Here is a 14,304-nt window from a genome sequence, read left to right on the forward strand (position 1 = left end):
TCTGTCTTCCATTGGTTCCCGGGGCTCCCCGGCTCACTATCTCGCCACTTGGTGCGTCTCTTCCCCCGGGAGTCGGGAACTGAGCCCTCATGGCTGAGGTGAAAGTGAAGGTGCAACCGCCCGACGCGGATCCGGTGGAAATAGAAAACAGGTAAACCAGGGAGGCTCGGTTCCTGGCTCGGACACCCCGCCGGCGGCGGTCATTTGGGCAGCCGGACCCCTTCTCCCGGAGCCCTTAGGAGAGGCCGGAGCGAGTTGGATGAACACGCGGGAAAGAGATTGAGGGGTTCGGACCCTCGCCTACTCCCGCTCTTGGAAAGCAGAACGCTTAGGACTTTCAAAACGGGTTTGCCCGCTTGCAACTTTGTGTATCTGGCTTTGCCCTGATGCTTTTGGGGAGGTTGCGATGTTGCTCTTCTTTGCTACGTTGAGGTGATCAATGCCTTGAGAGAGGACCCTCGGCTTTTTTCCCGTAGTACTGGTGGATACATGTTCTGATTCAGGTTCTCTTTTGTCACTAAGGAATCTCTCATGACAAAATGGTTGGGCAGAGTTAGGGTGCAGTTTGTGATGACGAAGCAACGTTAAGCCAGATGATTTCAGTGCAACACTGAACTCAAGACTTTTAGGACACCTAAAGCCCCTCTTAGTTTGATATTCTTTACCAGTGCACTGCTATTCTTAGGTTATCACATAGTTTTAAAAGACCCGACTTTCTCAAACTTTATGAATAGTATATATTGATCCTATTGACAAGGTGAATATTTGGACTCATTTTTGTTTGGTAGGGATAATTCCATAAGCAGACCATCATTGTGGTGAATTGTCATAAAAAAATTTGGCTTCCCACCAGAGGTGTCTGCATTTGTCTCCTGCTTACTGATTTATGGCTTAACTTTGTCATATTTATTTCATCTAAGAACGTTGAAGTCTCAGCTTTAATATTTTTCTGTTTTCATTAGACTTTTGCTCTAAAGTTTATATTAGTGAGGAAAACAAATACTCTCCTTAAATAACAATAATAACGTAAACATGTATTTAGAAATCGTCTTCCTCAATTTCTAACATACTTTGATTGAAAAACATCATAGAAGCCCAGATTATCTGCCAAATGTGAAAAAGGCACAATTTCAAACTATTCTGCTTTTATTTTTCCCCTAATCCTTCTTGAAACAGGTAAACGTGAAGAATAACATTAATGCCTTTGCTTCTAGGATTATAGAATTATGTCACCAGTTCCCTCATGGAATTACAGACCAAGTAATTCAGAATGAAATGCCTCATATAGAAGCCCAGCAGCGGGCAGTGGCCATTAATAGATTATTGTCCATGGTAAGGTGAACCCAATTAGTTTGCATAATTACTTATGTTCTGTGATTGTCATTGTGCCCTATTGTGTAGTTGTGATGGTTAATTTCATGTGTCAACTTGACTGGGACATGGGATTCCCAGATATCTAGTTAAACATTATGTCTAGGAGTGTCTGTGAGGATGTTTCAATTCATTAGTGTTTGAATTGGTAAACTGAGTAAAGCAGATGCGGCCTCATTGTGGGCGGTCATTATCCACTCTCTTCAGGGCCTGCATAGAACAAAATGGTGGAGGAAGTTGAGTTTGCTCTCTGCCTGACTGCCTGAGCTTGGATGTGGATCTTCTGCCATCAGCACTCCTAGTTCTCAGACTTTCAGACTTGGACTGGAATCTACACTATTGGCTCTTGGCATTCAGGCCTTTGATCTACGCTACCAACTTTCCTGGGTCTCCAGCTTGCTGAGGGCAGATCACGGGACTCCTTCAGCCTCCATAATCACATGAGCAAATACTTTATAAATAAATGTATTTCTCTCTCTCCCTCTCTCTCCACATATATATGTAGATATGTATGTCTATCTATCTATCTATCCATCCTATTGGTTCTGTTTCTTTGGAAAACTCTGACTGATATAGTAGTCATAAAACCAGAAAGTGTATTAGGTTTGACTGATAAGACTCCAAACCAGGAAACAGCTCAGACTGCCTGAATTGAGAAAAGAAGAAGTAATTATGTATCATTTTTATGAGACAAATGAAATAAATGTATTTTGTTACAACTGTTGTATTTGTTAACCAAATTGCCACTAAGATACATAAGGGTACACAGTTACTCTGTTCTCACCTTCTGTTTGCTTCCTACTGCTGGTTTTGGGCCATTCCTTATAAAATATCTCCCTCCTGATTTTTCTGTGAGTCATCACAGAGCCCATTCATTAAGGTATCACTTTCCACATTGTCATTATAAGCATTTCAGGAAGCAGGAAGGAGTCCAGTTGAAAGACAGTAGTGCTGGGCCTTTAGGAAGAAGTGTAGCTTCAGCCCACAGTGACATTACAGTAGGGTTTTTCAGTGAAGCCCTTCTACCTGCTCTTACCTCTTCTGTCTTAAGAACCTGGGACCCTAATGTCATTGTCCTCCAGCTGTCCAAAAACAAAACAAAACAAAAAAAACTGTTTAAAAACCCACCTAGTGGTACCCCTTGCTCTAAATTTATTTCTCCTTCCTTTCCCCCATTATCAAAACAAAACTCCTGTTTCCTGAGAGCATTTCAGTTTGGTTTTAGTAGCGATCAGGTGAAAGTGTTCCACACTAAGACCTCATCTGAATGACTGATTTATTTTTTAAATCTACCAGCCTTGTTGGATTTCTTAAGGCTCTGGATATGGAGATTTGGGGACAGGTGAACCTTTTGTTAAACCATTCCCTTCAACCCTCTAGCTCAGAGGTTGGCAAACTTTTTCTGTAAAGTGCCAGATAGCATATGTTTTAGGCTTTGTGGGCCATATGGTTTCTGTCACAGCTACCCAATTCTGTCACTTTAGCAAGAAGCAGCCATGGACGTTGATAGATAAATCAAAGAGTATAGCTATGTTCTAATAAAACTTTATTTATAAAAACAAGCAAAAAGAGTTTTCGTGATTTCTAGTCATTTCACTGTGGTGAAGGTCTTCAGCTCCAGGAAAGAGGGAGGAAGGGATTCTGGGAGGTTGTGGCAGTGCAAAATGTTCCTTTTTGTCCTCTGACCACCCATGCAGCTCTTTCCTTTCTGACTGAAAATCATCCTTAGCACCTCCCTCCCTTTTGCCACCTCTGCAATCGCTTGTCCACTGCCAGTCCTATTGGCTATAGGATATAGGCAGTGGTAGAGCTCCCACAGGGTTTTTTTTTTTTTTTTGAGACAGAGTCTTGCTCTGTTTGTTGCCCAGACTAGAGTGCTGTGGCGTCAGCATAGCTCACAGCAACCTTAAACTCCTGGGCTCAAGCGATCCTCCTGCATCAGCCTCCCAAGTAGCTGGGACTACAGGTATGTGCCAAACATGCCCGGCTAATTTTTTCTGTGTATTTTTAGTTGTCCGGCTAATTTCTTTCCATTTTTAGTAGAGACAGGGTCTCGCTCTTGCTAAGGCTGGTCTCGAACTCCTGACCTCGAGCCATCCTCCCGCCTCGGCCTCCCAGAGTGCTAGGATTACAGGCGTGAGCCACTGCGCCCAGCCCCAAAGGGTATTAAGCAAGGGAGTGATTATTAATAAATCACAAAGTGTTTTGACTTTTTTAAACAGTTCTCAAATTTGTTCCCCCATTTCCATTCCTACTACTGCTGCATGTGTCCAAGCTCTTGGCTTTTACCTGGACTATTGCAGTAGCATCCTAACTGGCTTTCCTGACTCCATCTGCCTCAGAGAAGCCAGCCTGATCTGTCTTAAATGCAGGTCTGACCAAGTCACTCTACCACTTAAAATCTGTCAGTACCGGAGATTCAAACTCAAACTCCTGGGTTTACCACACTGAGCCCCTGCCTTCCTTGCCAGCTTCATATCCTCCACCACTCTGCCTCAAAAGTTATGCTTCAGAGGGAACAACAGATTGTTTTTGGTTTCTTGCCACATCGTGCTGTTTCATGCCTCAGGGCCTTGGCTCACACTGTCCTCCCTGATCTGAAGGCTCTTCTTCTTCCCTGTCTTTACAGACTCACTAACTCCTTGTTATCCTTTGGGACTGAGCTCTCCATTGTCTCCAGGAAACCACCCTACACCCCAGGATTGGGCCACAGCCTCTTCTCTGAGTGCCCATCCACCCTTTACTTACCTCTGTCTTAATGCCAACCAAATGATTGGCGTTAACTGTATATTTCCCTTTTAGAATTCACGTTTGTTCCCCTGAACACCTACCATAACGCCTTGGCACAGAACAAGCATTCGGTAAATGTTCATTGGCTGAATAAATGACTGAATGGAGCCTCCAAATTGAGCTTTGTGGTCCCACTTTATCACTTGGGGAATGGATGGAGGGTGTCACTGTTCATCTAGTATGTAAACCAGTTTCCAGGTCGTAAGTCTGTCCAGTCTTAACACATGAGAATGGGGCCCCTCTCAACATGGCTTTTGAGAACTGCCAGAAGCCCAATGATACAGCCATCTGGGTTCTCCTAAGTTCAGACCCAAGGAAATTTAGAAACATGACAATACATGCTTTATTTTATTTTTGATTTGTTATATAAAAAACAGTACTACTGTAGTCCTTTTATTCAGTGGGTGACTTATATGCCTAATTTTCATGTAACAATAAAAATGATGCATATCAGTAGATGTCACCATTAACTTTATAAATTTTATTTAGCTGTTGTGCAGCAGAATATCTATGCATGTTTAGCCTTTATTTGAAGTTTTTATTTATACAAATTATATTTTTATATTGTATATATTTAATTTGGATTTGAATTTGAATATAGATTTTTATTTATTATTCTAAAGCTGCTTTTTAAAAATTCTTTATGTATTGATCATGTAACTAAGCCATGATCTAGCATATGGGAAATTGTTAATATTGCTATTTTGAAAAATTTTAAGATAACGAGCTAGGTTTTGAAAAATACATTCTATGTGATATATAAGCAAAAACGTAAGTTGGAAGTGAGGAACTGACAAATAACTGTGGGAAGTAGAATATTTTAATCTGTGTAATAAAAATATTAATGCATTAACATTTGTCATTGGATTTGAGATAGCCCCAAAATAATTGACTCTTCTTTTCAATTTTTAAAACTTCAGGGTCAGTTGGATCTCTTAAGGAGCAATACAGGCCTTTTATATAGAATAAAAGACTCTCAGAATGCTGGGTAAGCACTTACTTTTTTAATTTTAAGAAAATTTTAATTATTACAAAGTAATATATATATGCTAATACAAATCGCATAATGTAAACCTGTCCTGCATATCATCCCTGTGTCCTATAATACATTCCATTTCCCAGAGGTAACTGCTCTTAATAACTTGGTATATATCCTTTCTTCTAGATATATAAATACACATAGATGATTATATATTTATATATAATCTCTCTCTTTTTTTTTTTTTAACAAAAATGGGATCATGCTATCCATACTGTTTTGCAACTTGTTTTTTTCACTTACTGTATCTTGGACATCTTTTCATGTTGATACACACAGCTCTGTCTCATTCTTTTTAAGGTAAGCCCTTCTTTTGGTAAATATGTCACTGTGGTGACCTTGTCTGCTAATTCATTTAAGTAGTCATGTAGATTGTTAGATTATCCTGTGCCTCTTTGCCTTTTTAATTCTGTTTTATTTCTCTGCAGTAAAATGAAGGGATCAGATAACCAAGAAAAACTAGTATATCAAATCATAGAGGATGCAGGAAATAAAGGTAAGCATGTGAAGGGTAAAGCAGAAAAAAACATTGTCTTTGGGCCTAGATATAGGGACTGAAACCCCAGTTTCCCAGGGTAGAGCTCGGTGTGTAGAGTGTGCTGCCATTTGTGTAAAACAGGGAAGACAGGAACAGAGCACACATATGTAACATGCATGTATGTGCCTGAAGGATACCCAAGAGTGATGGCATTGTTACCTCGAAAGGGGCAGGAACTAGACAGCCATAGCCAGTGTTGGAAAAAGACTTCTGAATTCTGAGCCACATGAATGTATTATCTATTCAAAATAAATAAATACTTAATTTTTTAAAAACATCCTTACTTTCTAGCTATATGATGTCGGCAAGTTACGTAAATTTTGTGAGCCTCAGTTTCTTCATCTTATCTATAAATTATGCATAATAACACCTGGTATTTGCAAGGACCCCTGAGGGATACCTAGTACACAGTAGCAATGTCTCGAGAGATGCCCCTCAGCAGCTGTGGTTCACCTTCTATCTCCCTTGAGGAACTGTATATAATTGTACTTATTATGATTTAGGATCTATTTGGGTCATTGATACTAACTTGAAAAATTATGATATAGTCTGAAATTAATTCTTATATTTATTAAAATGTTAATAAATATAACATGTCCTATGAGAAAGCCATTCTGTATTTTTTTTTAAATCTTCTTATCTCGTTATGCCTCTACCTTGGGAAGTAAATAAAGGAAAATATTTTTACATACGTTCCCTTTCCACATATAACACTTACTTCCTTCTTTGAAAGAAAAATCATAGCTTCCCATGCATGGCTTTTAGCAGCTGTAAGAACTAGACTTCCTTTTTCCATCTCACAAATATAGTGTTGTATAAATAATGGATTACATGCATGCAAAAGGGTTTTCTTGCTCCCGGTTAAGGATGGCAGTTGACCCTGACCCAAATTTAAGTTTGTTTTTTATGTTTACAATCTAAAGTGAAAATACCAGAAAACAGATTAGGGTACAGGAGAAGATAGAAGAGATGACATAGTTAATTCGATAGTATTCATTATTTTTTCTTCCATTACAAAAACATCCTTTTCAAGGATTTTTTAAAATGTATCACACTGGGATTCCAAGAAATTTCCAGTTAGAATATAAAACAAATGACTTATTTATTGTTTTGCATACTTTTGCTACTTTAGCCAAGGTTCTTACCTCTAAGTCATTTAATTTTTACTGTTAGCTTAATTTTGCTAGTTTTGTAATAAGATGTAAGCTGTCTGAATAGAAATAAAAATCCAGGAACACCATAGTTCAACTTAATTTACTTTACTTTCTCATAGGAATATGGAGCAGAGATATCCGATACAAAAGTAACTTGCCATTAACAGAAATCAACAAAATTCTGAAGAATTTGGAAAGTAAAAAGCTTATTAAAGCTGTTAAGTCAGTAGCAGTGAGTAGTTCTTCCCTGGAATATTCACTTACATATGTTGCTTCAAGTGTATTTCAAGTTTTTATTCTTGAAAGCTATGCTGTGATTTAAAATAACTGGTCAAAAAAGACTTTTAAAAAATTAGCTTATATTGGATTGGTTTGGATATGCTGCTTAGATTTGCCACTACCTTGTTAACTCTTGGTGTCTGACCCACCAAAAAACCTAAAACTCCTTTACTCTCTTCATTGAACAATTTTTGGAGTCATGAACATTTTTCTTAGATTTTGTAGTATGTAAAATAATTTATCCGAACTCATTAGCTCACACATTCAACAAATACCTGTTGAGTGTTTGCTGTGTGCCACATGGTTCTGGGTGCTTAGGATACATTAGTGAACAAGTCAGAAAGATCCTTGCCCTGGTGGAGCTTTGTTTCCAGTACATCGGTGTGTTTCTTCCTCCTCATCCCACCCCACCCCTCCACATTCTCGGGCTCCATGCTCCAGAGCTATCTTGATCAGGGACATCTGCCACTTACCTTACTGATTTAGATGTCAGAGGAGCTGAGATTCCCCTGGAATAAAGTTTGCTTGGGCTGGGCATGGTGGCTTATTCCTGTAATCTCAGCACTAAGGAGGCTAAGGTGGGAAGATTGCTCGAGGCCAGGAATTTGAAACCAAACTGGGCAATGTAGCAAGTCCCCATCTCTACAAAAAATTTAAAAATTAGCCAGGTGTGGTGGCATGCACCTGCAGTCCCAGCTACTGAGAGGCTGAGATGGGAGGATCACTCAAGCCCAGGAGTTCAAGGTTATAATGAGCTGTGATCGCACTGCTACAGTCTAGCCGAGGCAACAGAACAAGACCTTATATCCAAAAAAAAAAAAAAGTTTTCTTGAACACAAATTTCAGCATGTAAGAATTTGATGTTCATTAGTGATTTTATTTATCAAATGATATTTATATCTTACTACTTCCCTAATTTAGAATAGCATTTCTCTTCCACATTTTAAAAAATATATACAAAAGTAGAGAAAATAATATAATGAATTCCCATGTATCTATCACCTAGCCTCATTTTCCCTATCTTCCTTCTATATCTTTATTTTTAATAACAGCTTTATTGAGCTATAATCACATACCACAAAATTCATCCTTTTAAAGCATACGACCATTGGGTTTTTAGTATATTCTCAAAGTTGTACAGCCATCACCACTGTTCTAATTTTAGAACATTTTCATCATCCTAAAATGTGACCCCACTAGCATTTGCTTCCTAGCTTCCCTCCCCACAAGCTCTGACAACCACTAATCTACTTTCTACCCTATAGATTTGCCTATTCTGGACATTTCCCTATAAACAGAATAATAGATTATGTGGTCTTTTGTGTATGACTTCTTTCACTTAGCATGATGTTTCAACGTTTATCCATGTTGTACTTTATTCCTTTTTATTGCATTGTAAATTCCACTGTACAGATATATACTACCTTTTGTTCATTTGTCAGTTGATGGACTTCCATGTCCTTTTAAGGGTTAAAATAATCTTAGAACTAACTGTAAAGTGCAAAACTCTTTTGAAGAAAGCATAAGAGAAAATCTATATGACCTTGGGTTTGTTGATGAGTTTTTAAATGCAAAACCAGTAGTATAATCTACGACAAAAAATTGATAAGTTGGACTTTATTAAAATTTAAAACTTTTGTTCTACAAGACACTGTTAAGAATGAAAAGATAAGCTACATACTAGAAGATATTTGCAAATCACATATTTGATGAAGAACTTGTTTCTAAAATTATATGAAGAACTCTTAAAATTCAACAATAAGAAAATAAACAGTTCAATTAGAAATGGGCAAAAGACCTGAACCAATACTTCACCAAAGAAGATATACAGATGGCAGATAAGCATATGAAAAGATGCTTAACATTATTTATCATAATTAATAGAAATTGCAAATTAAAATAACAATTTGGGCCATCTCAGTGACTCTCGCCTGTAATCCTAGCACTCTGGGAAGCTGAGGCAGGAGAATCACCTGAGGTCAGAAATTCAAGACCAGCCTGAGCAAGAGCAAGACCCCAGCTCTACAAAAAAATAGAAAAATTAGCCGGGCATGGTGGCACACACCTGTAGTCCCAGCTATTCAGGAGGTTGAGGCAGGACAATTCTTTGAGCCCAGGAGTTTGATGTTGCAGTGAGCTGTGCACTCTAGCTGGGGCAACAAAGCGAGACTCTGTCTCAAAAAAACCAAAAAAAATTGTTTTAGTGTAGTGAGATACCACTACACACCTATTAGAATGGTTAAAATCCAAAAATTGATAATGCCATATGCTGGCAAGCTACAGACTAACAGGAACACTCATTCATTGCTGGTAATAATGCTCAATGGTATAGCCGCTTTGTAAAACAGTTGGGCAGTTTCTTAAAAACTAAACAAAGTCCTGCCACATGATCCAGCAGTCATGCTTCTAATTATTTACCCAACTGATTTGAAAACTGTGTCCACACAAAAACTCCATGTGAATGTTTATAGCTGCTTTGTTCATAATCGCCAAAAACTGGAAGCAACCAAGATGTCCTTCAATAGGTGAGTGGATAAACAAACCAGAATATTATTCAGTGATAAAAAGAAATGAGCTATCATGAAAAGACATGCATGAATCTTAAATGCATGATACTAAGCGGAAGAAGCCAATCTGAAAAGGCTGCATGCTGTATGATTCCAACTATATGACATCCTGGAAAAGGCAAAACTGTAGAGACAGTAAAAAAGATCAGTTGCCAGGGGCTGGGGATGGGCTGATAGAGAGAGTTGAATAGATGAAACACAGGAGATATTTTTTAGGGTAGTGAAACTGTTCTGTACGACATAAGCATTGAGGATGTGTCAAACAAAACCCATACAACTTTACAGCACAAAGAGTAAATCTAGGGTTTTCCCCTTTTGTTTTTTCTCTTTTTTGAGACTAAGTCTTGCTATGCTGCCCAGGCTGGATTTGAACGCCTAGGCTCAAGCAATCCTCTTGCCCCAGCCTCCCGAGTAGATGGGACTGCAGGACTACACCACTACACCCAGCTGAGAAATCTTAATGTGTACCAATTTTTAAAGTCATTTAGGAGATAGGGGGATTGTAGGGTGGAATGCAGAATATAACAACAGAAACTAAATGTATTACAAAAGTAAGAGACAACCTCACTGAAAAACGTAGAGGAATAAGGTGCTGACCTAAGTAACTGTGGAAGTAAGTGGTGTCTGTAAGACTAAAGGCAAAAGGAAATGTACTTAAGCACTGTATTCACTGTATTTGAACTGATTGCCTTATTTCCCATGAGGCTCCTGGTTAATCATTCTGGTACCACTACATATAGTATGCTAGTCTTGAACGTTTATATAGGTGGACTGGGGATGCTGGCTGCAATGCAATTCCAACTATCTGGAGTTAAGTCCCAAATTTCACAGGTGAAAGGCACAGTCTTCCCCAAGACTGTCCTCACTTTAGACACCAGTCACAAGTTCAGGAGTGCCCAGGCCACCCACACTTTGACCAAGTGGCTACAAATTTGTGGGTTCCCATGACCCCCTCAGGTTCAATAACTCATTAGAATAACTCACAGAATTCAGGAAAGCACTATTCTTACCATTATGGTTTTATGATAAAGGACACAAAGAACTAGGCAACAGAAGAGGGCAAGGTCTGGAAGGGTTCCAAACATGAAGCTTTGTAACTCAAAAGTATAAAATAAATACTCATGAGTCCATACTGATATAAATAAGTGTTTGAGAAATTGTCACAACCAAAAGGAGCCTAAGGAGAGATGACAACTAAATGTAGCATGGTCCTAGATGGGATCCTGGAGCAGAAAAGTATGTTGAGGGAAAACTGATGAAATCTGGGTAAAGTGTGAACTTCAGTTAATAGTGATGTATTAGTATTGGTTTATTAATTGTGACAAAAGTAATGCACAAATACAAAATGTAAATAATAGGGGGACGTGGGCACGGAGTATATGAGAACTTTCTTTACTATCTTTGTGATAATTCTGTACTTCTAAAACCATTCCAAAATATATAACTTTATTTTTTTATTTAGTTTTTAGAAACTATTATAAACACATGAACTGTGCTGTTCTTTCCTAGGCCTCAAAAAAGAAGGTGTATATGCTCTATAACCTGCAGCCAGACCGATCTGTGACTGGTGGAGCCTGGTATAGTGACCAAGATTTTGAATCTGAATTTGTAGAGGTGCTTAACCAACAGTGTTTTAAATTCCTGCAAAGCAAGGTGAGGCATAATTGAGGAAACATCACTGCAAATCTTCTTTGAAAAAGTTTCTTTATAAAGGATTTTAATCCTGTATAGCATATTTTATAGGAATTAAAAATCTGAAATTGGAAATTTACTAAACAAAATATCTTCTGCTGTTGGTTTAACTTGGTATAAATTGTATTCAGAAAACACTCACCAGAATTCTTGCTTAGATTTCTTATGTTTAAACTCTTACAGGCAGAAACAGCACGAGAAAGCAAACAGAATCCAGTGATACAAAGAAATAGTTCATTTGCTTCATCACACGAAGTGTGGAAATATATCTGTGAACTGGGGATCAGTAAGGTCAGAATTCAGTTTATAACCTTTTCATATAATTTTCATCTTATTTTAAAAACTTATTCTTCATCATAAAGTTTACAGTGTATTCCAGAATGTATTTGACCCAGACCCTTTTTTTCAGGTGATAGCTATGAACGTTCTGCAGAACCCACTGTGGGAGGCTACTGTTGTATACCATAGGCAAAGGCAGTCACTGCCATCAGGCACTCTCTGAACTGTTCCTGAGCTTGGGACATAGAGCAGCAGAGTGCAGTCCCGGCAGTGCATTTCACTCCCCAAATTTAAAAGTCTGTTCTGACAAGTTCTTGACTTTCTCAGGGACATTTCAGCATATGTGCATAATATTAGTCATGACATCAGTTGTCATTTATTGGTATTTTCTTACTTTAGAGATGTAAATGGTGTTATCAGCACGTTCTTTTGAAGACCTGTACATAAAGACACTGATGGTTTTCACAGTGAAGAAGTCAAAGTGGCCACTTGGACAAGTCATTTTCATTTCCTAGGCCCCAGATTACTCATTTATAAAGAACTAGGAACTTGGACTATCTGATGTCTAAAGTACCTTTCTGCTCAAGCATTTTATAAATCTCCACCATTACCTTATAAGACTTCTACATTTTACTTAGGAGTTGAGGACATTAGAAAGTGTCAAACTCAGCATGAGATTTCTGTCCCTAACATGTCAGTGGTTTATGTTAACTTTGACTGTTGTTCATTCCTCTCTAGCATAATGCTTCCCCCATTTCACCATAGAATTGTGACCCTTTACTGTTTGTAACACCCTCCAAATGGATGTCTCCTTGTCCTTTTTGTGTCCTTTCTAATGTATCCCCTTTTTAGGTAGAGTTGTCCATGGAGGACATTGAAACTATCCTGAATACACTCATTTATGATGGGAAAGTGGAGATGACTATCATTGCTGCAAAAGAAGGTACAGTTGGCAGTGTAGACGGACACATGAAGCTGTACAGGGCAGTCAATCCCATCATCCCGCCCACAGGTTTGGTCCGGGCACCCTGTGGACTCTGCCCGGTGAGTTAAAGTGGCTTCACTTTACACTTGACTGCCAGGTGCAAATGCCACATAAAGAAATCAGAGCACGCACACCCTGGTTTTCTCACATTGGAGTTGACCAAGAGCTGCTCAAACCTCCATGTAACCTGTTCATTAAATGTCTGTCTGAACATTTAATGAACAAATCATTGCCTTACCTTCTTTTTTGGAATAACCAGGTTAAAGACATTTGCCATTTTCTGCTTTTGGCCCTGAAATGGACACTTTGTGATGAGGGAGGGAAATGAGATTTGTTGAGAACCTGCCATGGGCCAGGTGTGTCCCTGATGACTTTCATAGGTGGTCTCATTTAATCCTCCTTTGTCCTTAAAGCTAGTGGTGTTATTTCCCCTTAAGAATGAGGGAGCTTAGGAAGACCTGAGAGCATACAGCTTAGAAGAAACAACCAGGATTCAAACTCCGAGATCACATCTTTCCCCTACAGCATGCCCCAGCACTATGCATTCATCTGTCCCCAGATAGGTTATGAGTGTCAACTCTGTGCTGTAGGCACTGAGGACACAACACAGAGCCGGAAACACTGTCCCAGTCCTCATGGCATTTATATTCTCAGGCTGCTAGTCTGTGCTTTGTTTCTGGCCCTTGTCTATGTGCCTAAGCTCTCCATGCCCTGCTTTCAACTCAGATAAAAGGCCAACATGTTGGGGATTCTATTTAGCACACTTCACAAAATGGAAGGTAGCTAAACATGAAACATTGAATTAGTGAAAATTCATTCATTCATATGTATAGATCTCCCTGCCTGTACTCCTGTGTTACCTGCCGTTAGCCTTTTGCCCAGTTGGCAGGTGAACATGATCATCTTAATGCCACCGTAAAAGGCCTCTCATAGCTTTAGATCTCAAAGCAGGCCCCATTATAATATGTTCTTAAATACAGTCCTAATCCCTTTCAATTTGAAACTTTGTTTTTAATATTGCTTTAAATGGGTGTTTGGGCCTTAGATATTTTAAAACTTTAGTTTGAATATAAACTGTTTTTTCTTTTTTTAAAGGTGTTTGATGACTGCCATGAAGGTGGTGAGATTTCACCATCTAACTGTATTTACATGACAGAGTGGCTTGAATTTTAATAGAAAGTTATGAACTTTACTGACATTTTGCAAATGAAGTTACTTTGGGAGAAGATAATTTAATCACGATGGAGCATCAAATCTCCTTGAAAGCAAACTTCATAATAATCAATATAGACTTGCTGCTATGAAAACATTTTTTTTTATTTATGCGGACTAAATTTATATTGGTAAAGTAGCCAACAGAATATGAAACAAATAAGGTTAGTAGTGAAATCCATTCTTCAGCAAATAAAATACTTTGAAATTCTGGAGGATCACATCTTCTGAAGCTTCTGAGAATTTTAATGGGTCAAGGAAAAATAAGCCAACAAACCTATATTTACCAAGTACCAGGATTATGGCTAGAGTGTAAATATGTTCTATTTAAAGTTATTTCTTAAGGTCTTCATTGGAAGTTTTTTATATCTGGCTCACTACCACTATTTCTGTTTTCT

The 14,304-nt window shown here is 38.5% G+C and overlaps 1 protein-coding gene across 1 annotated transcript; it reads left to right on the forward strand.

Annotated features, from left to right (window-relative positions):
- POLR3F (polymerase (RNA) III (DNA directed) polypeptide F, 39 kDa) lies at positions 1 to 14,242 on the forward strand. Its single transcript, XM_012657209.1, has 9 exons — positions 1 to 151; positions 1,215 to 1,332; positions 5,082 to 5,149; positions 5,629 to 5,696; positions 7,012 to 7,124; positions 11,248 to 11,391; positions 11,614 to 11,721; positions 12,562 to 12,753; positions 13,790 to 14,242. The coding sequence occupies exons 1-9, from the start codon at positions 90 to 92 to the stop codon at positions 13,865 to 13,867; spliced, it is 951 nt and encodes a 316-aa protein (XP_012512663.1). The 5' UTR covers positions 1 to 89; the 3' UTR covers positions 13,868 to 14,242.
- Positions 14,243 to 14,304: the final 62 nt, after the last annotated feature.

Source organism: Propithecus coquereli, unplaced genomic scaffold (assembly GCF_000956105.1).
Source record: "Propithecus coquereli isolate 6110/MARCELLA unplaced genomic scaffold, Pcoq_1.0 Scaffold533, whole genome shotgun sequence".
In the NCBI taxonomy this organism is placed as follows: domain Eukaryota; kingdom Metazoa; phylum Chordata; class Mammalia; order Primates; family Indriidae; genus Propithecus; species Propithecus coquereli.

Bases quoted from the DNA above. Each gene is read 5' to 3' on its own strand.
- POLR3F (XM_012657209.1), top strand. From the start codon at position 90: ATGGCTGAGGTGAAAGTGAAGGTGCAACCGCCCGACGCGGATCCGGTG. The intron at 11,722-12,561 runs GTCAGAATTCAG...TCCCCTTTTTAG, and splicing joins GTGAACTGGGGATCAGTAAG to GTAGAGTTGTCCATGGAGGA. The intron at 12,754-13,789 runs GTGAGTTAAAGT...CTTTTTTTAAAG, and splicing joins CACCCTGTGGACTCTGCCCG to GTGTTTGATGACTGCCATGA.